Source organism: Panthera leo, chromosome E2 (genome assembly GCF_018350215.1).
Source record: "Panthera leo isolate Ple1 chromosome E2, P.leo_Ple1_pat1.1, whole genome shotgun sequence".
Lineage (NCBI taxonomy): Eukaryota > Metazoa > Chordata > Mammalia > Carnivora > Felidae > Panthera > Panthera leo.
The window spans coordinates 25,372,405-25,394,754 of record NC_056693.1 but is presented as its reverse complement, the minus strand read 5'-3'; the positions used below and the strand labels follow the sequence as shown (position 1 = coordinate 25,394,754).

Genomic DNA, 22,350 nt, shown 5'->3' with positions numbered 1-22,350 from the left:
AGAAAGCGTATGAAAACACAGATTGCTTGGCCCCACTCTCCAAGGTTCTGATTCATTAGATCTGGACAGGGGCTTAAGATTTCACATTTCTAACAAGTTCCCAGGTGATACTTAGGCTATGGGGACTGAGACTCCACTTTGAGAATCACTGCATTAGAGAAACTGTGCTGTTCGAAGTTGGATAGGTAATATGTGATCTGGGGCCAGAACAATGAATTGTAATTTTTTTAAATGATACCAAAGGTCACTTAACTTCAAGAGACTGAAATATTATAAATTTTTAAGAAGACAAGTAATATATATGTTACCCTTTCTTATGTATATCTTCTTAATCCCCTGCTAGTTAAAAATAAAAATTATTATATAAAAGTTCATTATACATTTTTATGAAAACAGTAACTTAATTTTAGTGTCTTCTTGGTTTTAAAGTTAAAATTTCTTAGAAAAATCTGTTTGAATCATTACATTTATTTCAGTAAGTTACTTATCTGTTTTTAAGGGAGAATTTCATTTGAAAATTGGCTAAGGTCAACATCAAATGGAAATTAACATGTGTTCAATGTGCACTGTAGTCTCTAGTGGTCAGCCATTCCAAAGGTCAATTTTTACACTGCAGTTTATAAAATAATCAAAATACCATTCCTTCTGTTATATTTTCTGTTGAGTCTTTGAGAAGTGATGTTAGCCTTCAAGAAAACTTGAGATATGTAGTGTACTGAAGTCCTGGGGAGAGGGGAATACAAAGTTACCAATTCCTGGGACTTCTTTAAAGAATGTATCCAAGTTTGGGCACCTGGGTGGCTTAGTTGGTTAAGTGGCTGGGTTAGGCTCAGGTCATGATTTCATGGTTCAGGCCCCATATTGGGCTCTGTGCTGACAGCTCAGAACCTAGAGCCTGCTTCTGATTCTGTGTCTTCCTCTCTCTCTACCCCTCCCCCGCTCACGCTCTGTCTCTCTCTGTCTCTCAAAAACTGAATAAACCTTAAAAAGAATTTTTTTTAAAGAATGTGTCCAACTTCACAGACTGGAACCTCTATCAGCATGATTTCTTCATGGTCTACTCAAAATCACATTATTCTTAGAGAATTTGCTTAAATCAAAATTATTTCCTAGTCTTGGGCCTTTGATTCATGTAAAATTTATTTTTCTGAAACTATTTCCTTCCCTAGGTACAAAAGTTAAAGTATTATTAAAGTTTTATTTTGTTTTGTTTTTGTTTTTTTATTTTATTTTTTTATATTTTATTTTATTTTTTTAAAACATTTATTTTTTTTAATATGAAATTTATTGTCAAAATGGTTTCCATACAACCCCCAGTGTTCATCCCAACAGGTGCCCTCCTCAATACCCATCAAAAACAATTTAAGCAATATAATGAAACAAGAATTTAGAATAATAATCATAAAATTAATTGGTGGGTTTGAAAAAGCATAGAGGACAGAAGAGAATCTATTGATACAGAGATCAAGGGACTAAGAAATAGTGATGAGGAGCTAAAAAATGCTATAAATGAGGTGCAAAATAAAATGGAGGCAGCCATAGCATAGACTGAAGAGGCAGAGGAGAGAATAGGTGAATTAGAAGATAAAATTATGGAAAAGAGGAAGTTGTTTTTGTTTTTTGTTTTTTGTTTTTTTTTTGAGTAAAAGGCTACTGTAGTCTGAGATAAAAAGGTTATGCAGATTATAAGACAGTGGCTATGGTAATAGTCTAGATTAAAGAAGGCTAAAAATTAAAAACTAAATGCAGGGGTGCCTGGGTGGCTCAGTTGGTTAAGCATCTGATTCTTGATGCTTAGGTCACAATCTCACATTTGGTGAGTTCTAGCCCCACATCAGGCTCTTCACTAATAGCACAGAGCCTGCGTGGGATTTTTGCTCCCTCTCTCTCTGCCCCTCCCTTGCTAGTGTGTGTTCTTTCTCTTTCTCTATCTCTCTCAAAATAAATAAATAAACTTAAAAAAAAAAAAAACAACTAAATGCAATTCCTACCCCTATATTAGATAGGTAAGAGGCAAAAATGCTATAAAGGACATTGTTAAGTCAGTGGATAAAATTGGAATATAGATAGTACATTAGGTAAAAGTATTTGTGTGAATTGATGAACTGATAACTACTGTGGTTATGTCAGAGAATATCCCTTTTCCTAGGAAACAAACACTCAATTATTTAGGGGTAAAGGGCCATAATGTATGTAATTATGTATGTAGTCAGCAGAAGATTGATTTCATAGAGCATACAAATGTTAAAACAAATGGGGTGAAATGGTAACAATAGGAATATCTGGATAAAGGGTTTACAGGCATTCCATCCACTATTTTTATTGTTATAATTTTAAGTTTAAATTATTTTCAAATAAAATGTAACAGACAACCTGCAGAAAAGTGAAACGTGTGATTTAAATGTTTGTTTTCTTTAGGAAAGAAAACTTTCCTCTGGATGTGAAGTTGAACTCTCAGAAAGCTTTTCTATTTCCCTAAGTATCAAAAAATAGCACTTAGAGAGGGTACAAGGAGCATTCTCTGATTAAGTTCTCAATTTCTAAGACCATATCTATAAAATATTGCTGATAATTTATACTAAAAGATATAATTATGAGTTATCACTTGAGTTTATTTTATGTTTATTACATGGTTACTTGCCAGCATTAAGTATTAGCTAAGTCATGGTTGAAATACTTGTAGGAAATAGGAAACTACTTGGAAGAAAGACCAACTAGGGGGAAATCAAAGTGTAAATCAGAATCTAATCTGAGTATTTTGCCATTGGGTAAAAATGAAGGGCAGAGACTTGGTAATGGTCTTCTAATTGGTCCCCCATTAATTTGCGATAAAATGGTTTGGCTTTTAATGATGTCGATGATATTACTAGAACCTATTTATAAATCACATTTTTCACTTAACTCATTCTTAATTAGCTGGCTCTTTTTTATTCTTTTTTTTTAACCGTGACAGATATTTATGCCCTTGGAAAGTCTTCTTCTTTCCAAGTATTTGTCTAGAGTTGTACCTCTTTCTCTCAGCTTCTTTCTCAGTAATCCAAATCTATACATTGTCAAATCACAGATGTTCTCTATACTTTCCGTTGTCAATTCATCTATTTTATTTGATGTTTTACTCCTCTGTGTAAGGGTATATTATCACAAATGATATTAATCATAAGGATCATAAGTAATTAAACCATGAAATTAAATGAAAGAAATTTATTTTTCACTATGCTGTGCCTTTTTCCTTGCTGAGGTCAGCTTCCATTGGCTAGATTTTCAACCCACTCAGCCTAAAATTCTTTTTTCCTTTGTGAATATATTACTGAAGACTTGATAGGCTTGTTTAAATTTTGTATTTCTCTTAATATGTAAGTGTACACAAGGATGAATATTTCTTTATTGTTAATCCTTATTATCTCCTTCCATCTGAAGGTACTTACCTCAGACACACACTGTATATTAAACCATAGCAAATAAGTCAGTGAATAAAGCAATACAAAATTTAAAATCCAAATGACTATTCTACTGTGCATGTCACTGTAGAGATTTAGCTCTAGGACATCAAAATCTATAAACTGCAGTAAACTCTATCAGGTAAGGGGCAGTAGATAGGAGAGAGGTTCCTCAGTAACCTCATTTCTATTTTTTTTTAATTTTCTTTAATATTTATTTTTGAGAGAGAGAGAGACAGAACACAAGTGGGGGAGGGTCAGAGAGAGAGGGAGACACAGAATCTGAAGCAACTTCCAGGCTCTGGGCTGTCAGCACAGAGCCCATCATGGGGCTTGAACCCCCAAACTGCGAGACCATGAACTGAGCTGAAGTCAGATGCTCAAACGACTGATCCACCCAGGTGCCTCAGTAACCTCATTTCTGAAGGTCTTCGCAAAACACTGTGCAGTTTTTTAACCAATCAGCCAGAAATGACATCTGTATTCTCTTCATTTGCCTTTTTATTGATAAAAATTAATTGGTGCTTTTTAGAAGCCAGGGGGCTGAGAGCTTTATAACTCTTAAATTGAAGTTCATACTATATAAAAGACACTTAAGAATATGTGTAAAGACACATTTAAAATAAGCCATATAATAACGAGTTACTATTGACATGCTTGTTTTTCTCCTGTGGCGGCTATGATAATTATGTAAATAAATCAAAACCCATGTTGTTTAAAAATTGATGATTTTAACATTGAAGCCTGAAAATGGGGTCTTTTTCCAACATTGGATAAATTTTTAACTACATTAAAGTGAGCAATTTAAAACAAGATAAATCTAGGAGCACCTGGATGGCTTAGTGTGTTGAGTCTGACTCTTGATTTTAGCTCAGGTCCTGATTTCTCAGTTTGTAGGTTTGAGCCCTGTGTCACACTCTGAGCTGACAGTGCAGAGCCTGCTTGGGATTCTCTCTCTCCCTCTCTCTCTACCCCTTTCCCACTTATGCCCGCACTCTTTCTGTCAAGAATAAATAAATTTTTTTAAAATAAAAATAAAACAAGATATAATCCAGGTAATAGGTAGCAAGGGCCAGAGTAATTGTTTTAATTGAATCACATTTATTACAAAGTCATCCGTCACATTCTTCCATTTATGCAGATTGATGCAGACTTTGACCAAATAGGAAATGTAACCTGCTGTACAAGCACACTTTATTTTGTAGCTGTTAATGGACTCTCAAAGTTTCTTTTGGCAGATGGAGATGGACACATGGATCACTTACTGCCAGGCTGTGAAGATAAAAACTGCCAGAAAAGCATCATTTACTTAGCAAGATCTGGAACAAAGCAGGTATACCAGCTCGTTTTTTAATGTCAGTAGAGTTACCTTCTTGAAGAAAATCTTCAGAGATTTGAAAAAGTATCTGAAGAATCACACACAGAGAAACCAAAGTAAATCATTGACTTCCTCATTTTAATTTAATGAAAGGCATATAAATCTTGTGTTTGTTTATTGAGGGGGGAAAGCACTGTTATAGTCATTTCTGGTGAAGAAAACCTATTATTGTTCCTATAATTAAATGATCCATTAGCATTTTATAGGCCGGGAATATGATAAAATGCACTGCAACTATAATAAAAGGTTATGGAAAATAACATCACATCTATTGTCAAGGCTAATCTTGTCTTTATTTGTGCATATAAATCAGTTTCATTCTCTCATGCTGACTTTTTACCTGTGGCTTATAGGTAAACAATTTAGAATCTGATAGTCATAGCAGAAGATTAATGTGGGAATGATAGGTTGTAACACTGAGAATTCTTCCATATTGATATCACTAGAAAAAGAAAGCCAGTAATATAGTAGTAGAATTAATCAGCTTTGTTTTTTATCTTAGGGTGATAAATGATAGAATAACATATTGACTTTTATTGCCCTTATACATAAGAAACCACATTTTATACTAAGACACTAAAGAAAAATCTTCAGTCAACAGTCTATAAACATTTACTATACCCATAAGTTTTATTATCCTAAAGTTTTTAAAGTTTTGAATTACTGAAAACATGAGGTCAAGTAACACCTAATAATTGATTCATATGTATAAGTAAACACAGTAATTATAGCCTGGCTTCAAGTGACAGACTACTATGAGAATATTTTCAAATTATACAGTAATCTCTCTCTGGGAAAATAAATGTCACAGTTCTTTAGTGACTCATAAGGATGTCATATTAATAAAACATCTTTTTACTTTTTAGACCTTAATATGTTTACCTTAATAGGAATATTTTATCCTCATTAATAATCTGTCAACCTCTTCAGAAATTTGTGATAACTTGGCACTTTGTGAAATTTCCCATCTCCTACCAAAAGAAACTATTTTTTTCAAAGTCAAGTGAATCATTAAAACATGTTGATGTTACATAATACTTTTTTCCTTCTAGGGAGGACTGAAAAGTTGATTAAAGATGTAAATAAGTTTTTTTAAACAGCTTGTTTTCTATAAATATGTTTTCTATTAGCTATTTTTTTTCTTTTTCCTTGGCAAAATATGCTTTCTTTGGAAAACCTAGAAAATGTTTGGGATACCGTATGTACTAAACCCTTTCCAAGAAGCCATTTTTAGTATAGTTTGACTTGGAGACACATAAAGAGTCACCTGTTTAAAAAAAAATATATTTAGTCATGTTTGTCCTACTGTCACTTCAAGCCAGCTGCACCTATTTGCATATCTTCAGAGTGTATGCCAGTATTCATGCTCTTAACTAATTATGGGCATAGTTATAATTTTAATGGTATGATTTCCACTCTTCAGATTTTAGTTTGCGTTAGGTTATCAAAAGTAAAGATTAGGGCATTCAAAAAAGAAATGGATTCCCGAAAGCTTTTTTTGAAATCAACCCTATGCTCTCTGTTGTCTTCATTATAATCAATATAGAAATAAAAAATTTACTAAAAATGTAGCTTCCAGCTGTTTTGGTGACAAAGCTCATCCCCCTGGGCAAGGCAGAGCTTCTTCAGGGCTGGTGCTGGTGTTATTAGGAAAGCCTCAAAACTCTTGGCTCTGAAGATGGTAACTGAAGTCATCATCATGTGTAAGAGGCAAAGCAGGGGAACAAGGGAGACTCCGTCATCTTCTAACTTTCTTCCTAAGCTGGTCCTCCTAAAAGGACATCAGTATTAGATGACATTACAGTTTGCTGTAATTTTTAAAAAATACTCACTTGAGATTACATTTCCACTCAACACAGGTTTAAAATGGGGGATTCAACTATCAGAATCAGCATCAGTTCAAACGTAAGAGTCTGTGATTTTGTGAAAAACCTTCAAAGGCTCTATGTGCCAGTTTAAGGAAAAAATTACCAGTAATGAATTTTAAAGGGGACTTTACTTTTCCAGAGTGTCAATTACTGTTCTTAAAAGTAAATTATAATACTCTAGCATATTGTAGAGATAAAAAAATTGAAGTAAGATGACGCTTATCTTGAGGACTTTTAATGGATCATTTGTTTTGCAAATGGTGAATTTTTTTTTCTCAAGTAACTATAAAATCTGACCTTTTCCCTCTTGATTCCATAGTGGGTTCCAGTCCTACGGGAGTTCAGCAACAAGGGCACACTCTGGGGCTTTGTGCCATTTGTGCATGAACAACGACCAACAGAAATACCAATTCCAATTACCCTTCATATTGGAGACTACAACATGGATGGCTATCCAGATGCTCTTGCCATACTGAAGAATACATCCGGAAGGTATGGAAATTAAGTGAAAAATATTGTAAAAAATATCTGCACTTTGATACTTTGTTAACTGAATAGCACCTAAATATGGTAGAGTGCCTTAAATAAGGAACATGTTGAGCTTAGTTCGTGTTTCTTTACCCTGTACCTGAATTACCAATTGTTTAGAATACCTGTTGTCTTCCATAGATTTAATTTCTGTAGAACAGAGGTGAACATCTAATCTAAAATACAAAGCTCATTTTTGATTCAACAAAACTTTATTGTTAAAAAGCCAAAATTTTTTTCTTTTAATGACTGCAATTTAATATTCAATTCATTAAATATTAACTGAGCCTTATTTATGTGCAATTACACATGATCCTTACAGTCAAGAAGTTTTCCATTCTGGAGGTAGAGACAGGCTTATAAGCAAGTAATTGCAGTACAATGTATTACATTCAATAATAGAGGCATATACAAAGGACAGAATGATTGGTACCCTTTATTTTTTGTGTTTTTTTCCTGGAAATAGTTGAATTTATTTTTTATTTTATTTCTGTATTTGAGTATAGTTGACACACAATGTTATGGTAATTTCAGGTGTACAACATAGTGATTTGACAAGTTTGTACCTTATGTTATTCTCACAATGTAGCTACCACCTGTCACAACACTATGCGGTATTCCTTATGCTGTGCCTTTTATTCCCATGACTTATTCATTCCATAACCAGAAGCCTTTATCTCCCAGAACCCTCCACTTATAGGCCAAAATTTTTGAAAAACAGTTACATTTTCAGACTGAAAACCCTCATGATTAAGAGCTGAGCCTAGGATGAGAGTACTAATTGTGTTGTGTAGTTGTAGTGAAGATTAAATGAGATAAACATAAATGAAGCAATTAGTACCTAGCACATGCAGACTTTCAGTGAGTTACCTTACTGTTGCTTGTTTATAATGGCAATGAAAATTCAAACATGATTTTATATATATATATATGTGTATTTATATATATACAATAATAGTGTATTTATCACATTATCAGTGACTTTGAGTACTGCAGCTCCTTTTTGTTTCCTTAAGTAGAGGTACCAGTAGGTAAACCAAAATAGTTAAATTTATAATTAGCCTGAGTCTTTGCAGATTCTATAAATATGATCCTTCCTAAATTTTAATACCTTATTGTTTTTTTCCTATCACAATTAATTCTCTTTCTTGGCCCTTATTGTTTATTATCTCCTACATCATATCTATCCATAATTTTTCCTCTGTGCATTAATTCATTTGTTGACTCCGGAATTAGTGATAATTCAGCTTCACATTTTCTACCAGGCTTATGATGCAATACTGCTTCCCTGGAAAAAATCAGATTTATTGTTGCTTTTAGCACCAAACAGTGTCATCTAGAGATCTGATTCTTAGAGAAACATATATTATTAGTGAATGTCCCTAAATATTTATAGACAATTATGGAGAATCTATACTTAAACTTTCTAAGAATTTGATTTGAAATTATAATTGCTGTAAGTTATGTTTACAGAATTTTCCAGTCATGATCATCATGCTTCATAATGCAGAGTATGTACATTCAGAACCTATATGTGTGAGACAGATTTAATGTAACCAAATGAATCTCTGAACTCAATGTGATTATTATTCCTTTTAAAGGTATAGTGGCATGTAAAAACAAAGAAATGTAAAATTGCTTTATTCTGGACATTAATCTTATTCAAAAGAATAAGAAATTCCATCCCAAATTGATTAAGTCTGTGATTACTCATCCTTAGAGGAATATCCAAACAATTTTTGTTTTTGTCATAAAGGATTTTTTTTTTTATTTTTAAACTAGTGAGTTGTATTTTGTTGTTGTTATTTGTTTTTAACCCAGTATAGTTAAATACAGTGTTATATTAGTTTCAGGTATGCAATATAGTGATTCAACACTTCTATACAACACCTGGTGCTCATCACAAGTGTTCTCCTTAATCTATGTCACCTATTTCACCCACCCCCGGTAACCATCCATTTGTTCTCTTACTTAAGAGTCTGTAGCTTGGTTTGTCTCTCTCTCTTTTATTTTCTTTGATCATTTGTTCCATTTCTTAAATACCACTTATGAGTGAAATCATACGGTATTTGTCTTTCTCTGACTGACTTATTTCATTTAGCATTATACTCTCTAGTTCCATTTGCAAATGGCAAGATTTCATTCTTCTTATGGCTGAATATTCATGTGTATATATATTGCTATAAAAGTTTTTATTAATATTTTCTCTTTTAAACCATCAAATATTTAACTTAAGTTCCTTTACCATTCAGAAATAATGATGGTATCCACAGCTAATTCAGCAGAGAACAGTATAACTCCACAGAAGACATAATGTAAGAGGCAGTCAGTCATAGACACTTGATGCTTTTATAAAGGCAACTGTTTAAAACTGGGATTTCTCTTTGGTTCTTTTGGGGTAGATGAGAATTGAAGGTTAGATTTTAGTAGGATAGATTTTAACATCTCATTTTTCATTAAATCACTAAATGAAAAATAGCCTTATCCTTGAAAGGGAGATGTGTGTCCAGGAGAATTCAGCATAATATATTCCTTAAAACAGAAGAAGGAAAAAAGGCACCTGGGTGGCTCAGTCAGTTAAGCATTCAACTCTTGATTTCTGCTCAGGTCATGATCTCATGCTTTGTGTGATCAAGCCCTTTGTTGGGCTCTGTGCTGACAGCATGGAGCCTGCTTGGAATTCTCTCTCTCCTCCTTTCTCTGCCTCTGCTTCCCACTCTCAAATTAAATAAACAGACTTTTAAAAAAGGGGTTGGGGAGATATATTGTGCATGATAATTCTTTCCTGTGTGAATTTACTTTTATCTAAAAAGCATTTTATAATTTTTAACTGCTATCAAGATTGGTGTGTTGCTGAAAATTAGGGCAGGGTGATGGTTCTAATTTGAAGGGTTGCTACCTGGAGAATTTGGTCTCCTTTTTTTTTTTTTTTTTTTTGCAGTTTTTAAAAATGAGGTAGACATTATGCAGAAAGAATAAAATCCACAACATGTAATTCATGAAGAGAAATTCTGAAACCATAGTTTGTTAACTTGTGTGTTTTTGTTTTGAGAAGAGAGTTGTTTAGATTTGTTTTTTCTCTTATACAAAAGGCCTAATGTATCATGAGTTAATCTTTAAAATCATAGCACATGAAAAACTTCTCTATTAGTGACATTTTATAGAAGCAGCCTGGTCTGAGATCAGTCATTTTACATATATGCCACCACTGACTGAAAACCCTGTTTTTTTCCCTTGGCTATCCCATTGATACTCAGTTGCCCTTAGTTTATTGTCATATTCTATGTATAGTCATGTCTTAATTCTCTGAATTTTCATTTTATTGAGAGAAGAAAGGAAAACTTAAAATGACATTGTTGTGCCAGAGACAGAGGCACTGCTGGGCACCATTGCTGCATTGCTTACTAAACCCCAGGTTACACATGCCCCAGCCAGAAACATCCCCATAGCTCCACCCTGCTAAGCCTGGCCAGCAGGCATGCCCCAGCCTGGCACTCCTTCAGCCCAACCTTCTAAACCCAACTGGTACTCTTACACAGCCTGCCCCCACTAAATCTGATTAGCAGATATGCCTGGCCTGACATAACTCCTGGGACCACCCCACCAAAGTTGGCGAGTAGGCTTACCTCTGTCTGCACTTTCACACAGTCCCACCAAAGCCAGGGCATGTGCATAGTCCATATAGGTAATGCCTCTTGAACACCTGACTCTGGTAGCCAGGGAAGCTTGCCTTTCTAGGCCTCATGGGACTAAAACAATGGGAGAGACAGTTTTTGGCAGGCTGCCACATCCAGGGCTCTGCACAGACAGTAGACTGAAACACACTACTACTCTTCCTACCACTTAGTAGCTGTTTCTCCTAATACATAGAAACAAGCACAGGGATTCAAGCAAATGAGGAAACAGATGAGTGGAAAAATAAGATAAAACCCAAAACAAACCTTATTAAAATGGAGATAAGTAATTTACCTGATAAAGTAATGTTTACATAGATGTTCACCAATCTCAGAAGAATGGATGAACACAAAGAGAACTTCAACAAAGAGATAGAGAAAATATGAGGAAGTACCAAACAAATCAAAATAGTCATTGAAATCAACTTTTAAGCAAAAAATAAAAATAAGCCTAAAAAAGCAAAATAGAGCTTAAATATAAAAACAAAATATTTCTAGTAAGTGTTTAATAAATTATTTTAATGTTTATTCATTTTTTGAGAGTGAGAGGCATACACAGAGTGCAGGCGGGGAGGGACAGAAAGGGAGACATAGAATCCCAAGCAGTCTCCAGGCTCTGAGCTTTTAGCACAGAGCCGGAAGTGGGGCTTGAACTCACGAACTTCAAGATCATGACCTGAGCTGAAGCTGAACGCTTAACCTACACAGGTGATCCTCTAATAATAAGTGTTTTTTAAGACTAAATATTTCCTATGTACTTGACTTCAGACCACATATTTTGATAATTGGTGCTTTCACCGTTCTTTTGTTTGTTTAATTATAAGTTTCCATTAACCTAAGAGTTATTTTTAAAAGCTTTCCTAAATGTTCACATAAATATGTTTGGGGAGTTGTTTTGTATTGTTTTGAGGTTTGGATCTATATTTTTATTGTTTCTTCTTAAAGTTGCTTCATTGCATACAGAATTGTGTCTTGTGCAACATGTTTTGAAATTTGTTAAGATTTTCTGGTACTTTGATAGCCTGATGAATGATTATTTGAAATATCATTCATGTTAAGAACGTTATTTAAATCCGGGCGCCTGGGTGGCTCAGTCGGTTAAATGTCCGACTTCAGCTCAGGTCATGATCTCACAGTTCGCGAGTTCGAGCCCCGCGTTGGGCTCTGTGCTGATAGCTCAGAGCCCGGAGCCTGCTTCAGATTCTGTATCTCCCTCTCTCTCTCTGCCCCTCCCCCACTCATGCTCTGTCTCTCTCTCTCTCTCTCTCTCTCTCTCAAAAATAAACATATAAAAAAAATTTTTTTTAAATAATGTTATTTAAATCTTCTATATACTCTTACATATTTTTCTTTACTTTTAAAAGTATGTTAATCCTTCACTAGGATTAACAATCTTTTTTGTTTTGTTTTTTGGGTTTTTTTTTTATTTTTTTTAATTTACATACAAATTAGTTAGCATATAGTGCAACAATGATTTCAGGAGTAGATTCCTTAGTGCCCCTTACCCATTTCACCCATCCCCCCTCCCACAACCCCTCCAGTAGCCCTCAGTTTCTTCTCCATATTTATGAGTCTCTTCTGTATAGTCCCCCTCCCTGTTTTTATATTATTTTTGTTTTCCTTCCCTTATGTTCATCTGTTTTGTCTCTTAAAGGCCTCATATGAGTGAAGTCATGTGATTTTGTCTTTCTCTGACTGACTAATTTCACTTAGCATAATACCCTCCAGTTCATCCACGTAGTTGCAAATGGCACGGTTTCATTCTTTTTGATTGCCGAGTAATACTACATCGTGTACATATATACCACATCTTCTTTATCCATTCATCCATCGATGGACATTTGGGCTGTTTCCATACTTTGGCTACTGTTGATAGTGCTGCTATAAACATGGAGGTGCATGTGTCCCTTCGAAACAGCACACCTGTATCCTGTGGATAAATGCCTAGTAGTACAATTGCTGGGTCTAGGGTAGTTCTATTTTTAATCTTTTGAGGAACCTCCATACTGTTTTCCAGAGTGGCTGCACCAGCTTGCATTCCCACCAACAATGCAAAAGACATCCTCTTTCTCCGCATCCTCGCCAACATCTATTGTTGCCTGAGTTGTTAATGTTAGCCATTCTGACAGGTATATGGTGGTATCTCGTGGTTTTGACTTGTATTTCCTGATGATGACTGATGTGGAGCATTTTTTCATGTGTTGGTTGGCCATATGGATGTCTTCTTTGGAAAAGTGTCTATTCATGTCTTTTGCCCTTTTCTTCACTGGATTATTTGTTTTTTGGGTGTGGAGTTTGGTAAGTTCTTTATAGATTTTGGATGCTAATCCTTTATCTGATATGTCGTTTGCAAATATCTTCTCCCATTCTGTCAGTTGCCTTTTAGTTTTGCTGATTGTTTCCTTCACTGTGCAGAAGCTTTTTATTTTGATGAGGTCCCAGTAGTTCATTTTTGGGATTAACAATCTTAACCATCATAATTAACAGTTGTCAGCTTCTCAGTTTTTCATTTGAAAAATGCAGCTTTGATTATTAGGTGCATAAGGCTTTTTGCATATTTTGTCTTCCTCACTTCTTATATAATCATGAAATATAGGGATGTTTCCTTTTAATTTTTTTTACTTTGATTTCTTTTTTGTAATATCAAATTTATATGCTATTTCTTTTCCTAAGCATTTACCACACATATATTTCTATCCCTTTATTTTCAATTTTTATGTGCCAAAATATCACATAAGGAAAAAGTTACATTTGATAAAATGCAAAAACCTTAAATGTATAATTGGATGAGTTTTGATAACATTTGATAACTAGTACTCCAATTAAAATACAAAAACATTTTCATCACCCCAGAAAATCTCTCATGCTTCCCTTCTGGTTAATCCCCAGCCTCATAGGTAACCAATATTTTGATTTCCAGCAAGATAGGTTGGCTTTGCCTGTTCTTGAACCACAGAATACTGCAGAGAGTGTTTACAAAAGACCTAAGAAAAAATGTAGAGAGAAAATATTCATGCATCATAGTACTCAATATTGCTAGAAAGTCAGTTCTTTTCACCTAGATCTATAGATTGAATGCAATTCTCATCAAATTCCCAACAAGCTTTTTTGAAAAAATATATACACTGATTCTAATAGTTATGTGAAAAAAATAGATTAGCTAGATTAAAAAATTAAAATTAAAAGCTAGATTAGCCAAAATTTTCTTGACAACAATAACAAAGATGGAGGACTCATGCCACTTTAAGACTTGCTATGAAGCTGTAGTAATCAAGACCTTGTGTGTTTACATAATAGATACTTACAGAGATCAGTGGAACATAAAAGAGAGTCTAGAAATAGAGCTATACATATTATAATAAATTGACTTTTTTGCATAGATGCCAAGGCAGTTCATTGAGGAACGTACATGAAAGGCCAATAAATATATGAGAAAATGTTCTACATGTTACCAATGGGTAATTAGAGAAATAAAATTAAACCCATTATATATTTTTCACACCCATTAGCATGGTTGCAGTTAAAACTACCAATAACATGGGGGTGCTTGGGTGGCTCAGTCGCTTCAGCATCTGACTCTCGATTTTGGCTCAAGTCATGATCCCAGAGTCATGGAATCAAGCCCTACCTTGGGCTTTGTGCTGGGTGTGGAATCTTTTTAAGATCCTCACTCTCTCTTTCCTTCCCCTCCCCTGCCCCTCTCCCCTGTTAGTAGGCACACTCTCTGTCTCTGTCTCTCTAAAATAAAAACAAAAAACAAAAACTACCAATAACACCAAATGTTGGTGAGAATATAGAACATCTGAAACTCTCATATATTTTTTTATAGGAATGCAAAATTGAACATTAATTTTGAAAAACTCTGACAGTTTCTAATGACCTTAAACACCTATTTTTCCTACAACACAGTCATTCTATTCCTAGGTACTTATGCAAGAGAAATGAAAACTTAAGTTTACCAAAAGACTTACAAAAATTGTTCATGGTATATTTATTTATAATAGCATCAAATTGGAAGCAAATCAAAGGTACATTAACAAGAAAATAGATAAATAATTGATGGCATATTTATACAACTTAGTGATATCTATAATAAAAAAGAATAAATTACTGAAGAAGCAACATGAATGAATCTTAAAAATCTTAGGTGAAATAAAAAAGGGAATATATGATGGAAAGGGAATTTTTTAAAACTATTATTCTCTGTCTTTTAATAGTAGAATATAATCCATTTCAAGAAATACAATTTAGTGGATAAAACCTAGATTTAGATTCTGGCTCTACTGTTTATTGGCTGTGTGATCATGGCAGCTACCGACCTGTGTCTTAGTTTTAATATGTGTTAACGAGAATAATAATAGTACCTATGTCATGAAGTTACTGTGAGGATCAAATGAGTTAACATATGCAAAGGACTTAAGAACACTTCATGGCACAATGTAAGTTCTATGTGTATCTGTTATTTTAATTATTTAATAATATTATGTGGTCACACATGTTTGCTTTATTTCTGCCATTTTATGTTTTGTATTCATTATGTTTTTTCTTGTTTTTTTCCCCTTCTTTTCTCTCTTCTGTTGGATCATTTAAATATTTCTTCTTTTATAGTTCCTAACATGGTTTATATATTATAAATTTTATTTCTGTTGTAGTGGTTATACTTTAATGTTTAGTATATATTTTTAAATTTTATTTTTAAATGAACTACTGAAGACACATTAATACTTACAGAACTTTTAGCACACATTCAGTTCTCTCTTTCCCCACTCCACTCACTCCCCATTCAGTGATATCATCACCATTTATTTACTTATTTTAACATTTGTTGTTATAATTATTTACACTTGGCTATAAAGTTTAGTAGTTTCTTTGATCACCATTGAACATGGTGTGGTCCATTCTTTCTTTGATTCATGTATTATTTTTCTAGATATGTTATCAAATAATTCTATAAGCAAGAGTATAAAGAGTCTTTCTGACTTTCCATGTCTGAAAACTTATTTTTCTCTAGCTGGAATGCTAACTTAGAAGAGTATAGGATTCTGGCGTTAAAATCATTTTATTTTATATACACTTGATCTTAGCCAAAAGGCCGAGAAGCAATCATTTTATTTTATATAAATAAACAACATTTATTTAATTTAACAATTAAATTCCAATTCTTAATTTTGCTAGTGAAAAGTCTGTTGTTAATCTGATTGTTGTCAAATTGGCTAACATACAGTGTGTAAAGTGTGCTCTTGGTTTTTGGGATAGATTCCGGTGGTTCATCACTTACATATAATACCCAGTGCTCATCCCAAAGTGCCCTCCTCAATGTCCAAAACCCATTTTGCCCTCTCCCCAATCCCCCCATCCACCCTCAGTTTGTTCTCTTTATCTAAGTGTTTCTTATGGTTTGCCTCCCTCCCTCTCTGTTTGTAACTATTTTTCCCCTACCATTCCCCCATAATCTATTGTTAAGTTTCTCAAGATCCATATGAGTGAAGACATATCTGTCTTTTTCTGCCTGATTTATTTCAATTAGCATAATACCTTCCAGTTCCCTCTAAGTTGCTGCAAATGTCAGTATTTCATTCTTTCTCATTGCCAAGTAGTATTCCATTGTATATATAAACCACATCTTTATCCATTCATCAGTTGATAGACATTTGGGCTCTTTCAATTTGGCTATTGTTGAAAGTGCTGCTGTAAACACTGGGGTACATGTGCCTCTGTGAGTCAGCACTCCTGTATCCTTTGCATAAATTGCTAGTAGTGCTATGGCTGGGTCTAGAGTAGTTCTATTTTTAATTTTTTGAGGAACCTCCACACTGTTCTCTAGAGCAGCTGTACCAGTTTGCATTCCCACCAAAAGTGCAAGAGGGTTCCCGTTTCTCCACATCCACGCCAGCATCTGTTGTTTCCTCAGTTGTTAATTTTCACCACTCTGACCAGTGTGAGGTGGTATCTCAGTTTTGATTTGGTTTTGATTTGTATTTTCTTGACGATGAGTGACGCTGAGCATCATTCATGTGTCTGTTGGCCATCTGGATGTCTTCTTTGGAAAAGTTTCTTTTCATGTCTCCTTCCCATTTCTTCACTGGATTATTCGCTTTTCGGGTGTGGAGTTGGTGAGTTCTTTCTAGATTTTGGATACTAATCCTTTATCCGATAGGACATTTGCAAATATCTTTTCCCATTCTGTCGGTTGCCTTTTAGTTTTGTTGATTGTTTCCTTTGCAGTGCAGAAGGTTTTTATCTTGATGAGGTCCCAATAGTTCATTTTTGCTTTTAATTCCCTTGCCTTTGGAGATGTGTCGAGCAAGAAATTGCTGCAGCTGAGGTCAAAGAGATTGTTCCCTGCTTTCTCCTCTAGGGTTTTCATGGTTTCCTGTCTCACATTTAGGTCTTTCCTCCAGTTTGAATTTATTTTTTGTGTATGGTATAAAAAAGTGGTCTAGCTTCATTTTCAGTATGTTGCTGTCCAGTTGTCTCAGCGCCATTTGCTAAAGAGACTTTTTTCCATTGGATGCTCTTTCCTGCTTTATCAAAGATTAGTTGGCCATACATTTGTGGGTCCATTTCTGTGTTCTTTATGCTGTTCCATTGATCTCTGTGTCTGTTTTCGTGCCAGTACTGTATGGTCTTGATGATTAGCCTTTGTAGTAGAGGCAGAAGTCTGGGATTGTGATGCCTCCCACTTTGGTTTTCTTTTTCAATATTACTTTGGCTATTTAGGGACTTTTGTGGTTCCATACAGATTTTAGGATTTTTTGTTCTAGCTTTGGGACAATTTTGATTGGGATTGCATTTAATGTGTAGATTGCTTTGGGTAGTATTGACATTTTAACAATGTTTATTCTTCCAACCCATAAGCATAGAATGTTTTTTTCCATTTCTTTGTTTCGTCTTCAATTTCCTTCATAAGTTTTCTATACTTTTCAACATATACATCTTTTATACCTTTGGTTAGGTTTATTGCTAGGTATTTTATGCTTCTTGGTGCAATTGTAAATGGAATCAGTTTCCTTTTTTTTAATTTTTTTAATGTTTATTTTTGAGAGAGAGAGACACAGAGTGTGAGGAGGGGAGTTGCAGAGAGAGAGGGAAACACAGAATCTGAAGCAGGCTTCAGACTCTGAGCTGTCAGCACAGAGCCCGATGTGGGGCTCAAACCCACGAGCTGTGAGATTATGACCTCAACCGACAGCCACCCAGCCGCCCTGGGATCAGTTTCTTGATTTCTCTTTCTGTTGCCTCATTTTTGGTGTATAAAAATGCAACCAATTTCTGTACATTGATTTTGTACCCTGTGACATTGCTGAATTCAGGTATCAGTTCTAGCAGCCTTTTGGTGGAGTCTTATGGGTTTTCCATATAGAGTATCATGTCATCTGCAAAAAGTGAAAGTTTTACTTCTTCTTTGCCAATTTTGATACCTTTTATTTCATTTTGTTCTCTGATTGCTGATGCTAGGACTTCCAACACTATGTTAAATAACAGTGGTGAGAGTGGACATCCCTGTCATGTTCCTGATCTCAGGGGGAAAGCTCTCAGTTTTTCCCCATTGAAGATGATATTAACTGTGGACTTTTCATATATAGCTTTTATGGTGTTTAGGTATGTTCCTTCTATCCTAGCATTCTTGAGGGCTTTTATTAAGAAATGATGCTGTGTTTGTCAGATGCTTTTTCTGCATCTGTTGACAGGATCATATGGTCCTTATCCTTTCTTTTAGTAATGTGTTGTATCACACCGATGGATTTGTGAATATTGAACCAGCCCTGCAGCCCAGGAATGAATCCGACTTGATCATAGTGAATAATTCTTTTTATATGCTGTTCAATTTGATTTGCCTAGTATCTTGTTAAGAATTATTACATCCATGTTCATCAGGGATATTGGCCTGTAATTCTCCTTTTTTGTGGGTCTCTGTCTGGTTTGGGAACCAAGGTAATGCTGGCTTCATAGGATGAGTCCAGTAGTTTTCCTTTCATTTCTGTTTTTTGGAACAGCTTGAGAAGGATAGGTATTAACTCTGCTTTAAGTGTCTGGTAGAATTCCCCTGGGAAGTCATCTGACCCAGGACTCTTATTTGTTGGGAGATTTTTGATAACTGATTCAATTTCTTCTGTGGTTATGGGTCTCTTCAAATTTTCTATTTCTTCCCATTTAAGTTTTGGTAGTGTGTGGGTGTCTAGGAATTTGTCCATTTCTTCCAGATTTTCCAGCTTGTTGGCATATAATTTTTCATAGTATTCTGATAATTGCTTATATGTCTTAGTGATTGGTTGTGATAAGTCCATTTTCATTCGTGATATTATCTATTTGGGTCCTCTGTCTTTTCTTTTTAAGAAGTCGGCTAGGAGTTCATCAATTTTGTTTATTTCTTAAAAAAAAAAAACAGCTCTTAGTTTCATTGATCTGTTCTGTTTTTGTTTTGTTTTGTTTTGTATTGTTTGGATTCTATATTGTTTATTTCTGCTCTGATCTTATTATTTCTCTTCTGCTGGCCTTGCATTTTCTTTGCTGTTGTACTTTTAGTTCCTTTAGTTGTGCTGTTAGATTTTGTACTTGGGATTTTTTTGTTTCCTGAGATAGGCCTGATGCAATGTATTTTCCTCTTAGGACTGCCTTTGCTGCATCCCAAAAGGTTTGGACTGTTGTGTTTTCATTTTCATTTGTTTCCATACATTTTTTTATTTCTCCTCTAATTGCCTGGTTGACCCTTTCATTCTTTAGTAGGATGTTCTTTAAACTCCATGCGTTTGGAGGTTTTCTAAACTTTTTCCTGTGGTTGATTTGAAGTTTCATAGTATTATGATCTGAAAATGTGCATGGTATGATCTCAATTCTTTTACATTTATTGAGGGCTGTTTTGTGACCCAGTATGTGATCTATCTTGGAGAATTTTCCATGCGCACTTGAGAAGAATGTGTATTCTGCTTTAGGATGAAAAGTTCTGAATATACCTGTCAAGTCCATCTGGTTCACTGTATTATTCAGGGCCATTGTTTCTTTATTCGTTGTCTGTCTAGATGATCTGTCCATTGTTGTAAGTGGAGTATTAAAGTCCCCTGCAGTTACCACATTCTTACCAATAAGATTGCTTATGTTTGTGATTGTTTTATATATTTGGGTGCTGCTGAATTAGGTGCATAAACATTTATAAGTGTGAGCTTTTCTTGATGGATAGACCCTGTAATTATGGTATAATGTCCTTCTTCGTCTCTTGTTACAACCTTTAGTTTAAAATCTAGTTTGTCTGATATAAGTATGGCTATTTCAGCTTTCTTTTGACTTTCATTAGCATGATAGATGGTTCTTCATCCCCTCACTTTCAATCTGAAGGTATCCTCAGGTCTAAAATGAGTCCCTTGTAGACAGCAAATAGATAGGTCTTGTTTTTTTATCCATTTTGGTACCACCTGTGTCTTTTGATTGGAGCGTTTAGTCCATTTACATTTAGTGTTATTATTGAAAGACATGGATTTAGAGTCATTGTGTTATCTGTAGGTTTCATGCTTGTAGTGATGTCTCTGGTCCTTTGTGGTCTTTGCAACATTCCACTCACAGAGTCCCCCTTAGGATCTCTTGTAGGGCTGGTTTAGTGGAGATGAACTCCTTCAGTTTTTGTTTGGGAAAACCTTTATCTCTCCTTCTATTCTGAATGAGAGGCTTGCTGGATAAAGGATTCTTGGCTGCATATTTTTCCTGTTCATCACATTGAATATTTCCTGCCACTCCCTTCTGGCCTGCCAAGTTTCAGTAGATAGGTCTGCTACTACCCGTATGTGTCTGTTCTTGTAGGTTAAGGCCCATTTGTTCCTAGCTGCTTTCAGAATTCTCTCTTTATCTTTGTAATTTGCCAGTTTCACTATGATGTGTCTATTCAGGTTACATCTGAAGGGAGTTCTCTGTGCCTCCTGGATTTCAAGGTCTGTTTCCTTCCCTAGATCAGGGACGTTCTCAGCTATGATTTGTTCAAGCACACCCTCCACCCCTTTCTTCTTCTGGAACTCCTATGATATGGATATTATTACGTTTCATTGAATCACTTAGTTCTCTATTTCTCCCCTTGTAATCCAAAATTTTTTTTCTCACTTTTTCTCAGCTTCATCTTTTTCCATGATTTTATCTTGTATTTCACTTACTCTCTCCTCTGCCTCTTCAGTCCTAGCTGTCACCACCTCTAGTTTATTTTGCACCTCATTTATAGCATTTTTTTAATTCATCATGACTATTTTTTAGTCCCTTGATCTCTGCAGCAGTAGATTATCTGCTGTCTTCTATGCTTTTTTCAAGCCCAGTGATTAATCTCATGACTTATTATTCTAAACTCTTGGTCAGTTATATAGTTTATATCTGTTTTGGTCAATTCTTTAGTTGTCATTTTTTCCTGGAATTTCTTTTGAGAATTCTTCTGCTTCATCATTTTAGCTAGTTTTCTGTTCCTTATGTGTTTTGAAAGCTTGTTATGTGTCCTGCACCTGTGAGCACTACTATATTAAAGAGGGGTCATGCACTGTCCAGGGCTAGGCCCTTCAGGAGGTAGTTTTTTTGGAAGGTGTTACTTGCTCTCTGTTGTTGTTACTCTGGTTGGTTTGTCTCCCTACTCATAGTGATGTTTTGGACCCTCCACCAGGTGTGCTTTGATTTGTTGGCTAAAGTAGCCCTGGAAAAGAAAAAAAAATAAACAAAAACACACCAGCTACAGCAAAACAACAGGGTGGGGGCGTTGTTGATGGAAGAGGCCTTATCCCATACAAAGAGAGAAATGACAGGGGCGGCGGGGGGAAAGAAAATTGACCGGGCAGAGAAACTATATGGCTTAATCCAGAGTAAAAGAGAGAGAGAGGGAGAGGAAAATAAGGAAGGAGATACAGAACAGGTATAAACAGAATAAATTAAATAAGTCTGCCTTAACAAACCAACAACCAGAATAACTAGACTAGAGGAGGGAAGAAATAAGGACAAAAGGAAGAAAATTATAAATATAAATATAAATATATAAAATAAGAATTGTCCAAGAATTAAATCAGGAAGTGAAAAACCACTGGGTGCCTTGGAACCAGTGACAGCGCTGGTCTGGAGGAGGGTTTATCTGGTTAATCACTGTCAATCCTGCTGCAGTTACCAGGCGTGGAGGGGCATGGTTTGGTGTAAGCAGATCCCGCCTCCTCTGTGGGCCTGCTGTCAGTTCCATGAAGCCCCACCTTGTTGGTGATAAGGAGAAAAATGGCGACACCTCAGTCTCCTCCATGGACCCGGTGTCCCAAACCACTCTGTTCAGGAAGTTCTCATAGTGTGGCAGGTGCGAACGAGGTGATTTGTCCTGCTCCCACTGACTCCCAGCCTCCCTGGCACTTGGCTGGGATTTAAACCTACATGTCTTAAAGAGTCCCACTCCATGCGCCCCGGTTCTAGGGAAGAGCCGCCCTGTGCCGCCTCACAGTGCGGCATGCACGGTTTGTCCCGCTCCG

The 22,350-nt window shown here is 35.3% G+C and overlaps 1 protein-coding gene across 1 annotated transcript in view; it reads left to right on the top strand.

Moving 5' to 3' along the window:
* ITFG1 (integrin alpha FG-GAP repeat containing 1) overlaps positions 1-22,350 on the top strand; it is a 342,298-nt gene that overhangs the window by 146,505 nt on the left and 173,443 nt on the right. Inside the window, exons 9-10 of the mRNA XM_042920514.1 lie at positions 4,676-4,770; positions 7,003-7,175. Of these exons, the coding sequence (XP_042776448.1) occupies positions 4,676-4,770; positions 7,003-7,175 (268 nt within the window). The remainder of the gene's footprint in view (positions 1-4,675; positions 4,771-7,002; positions 7,176-22,350) is intronic.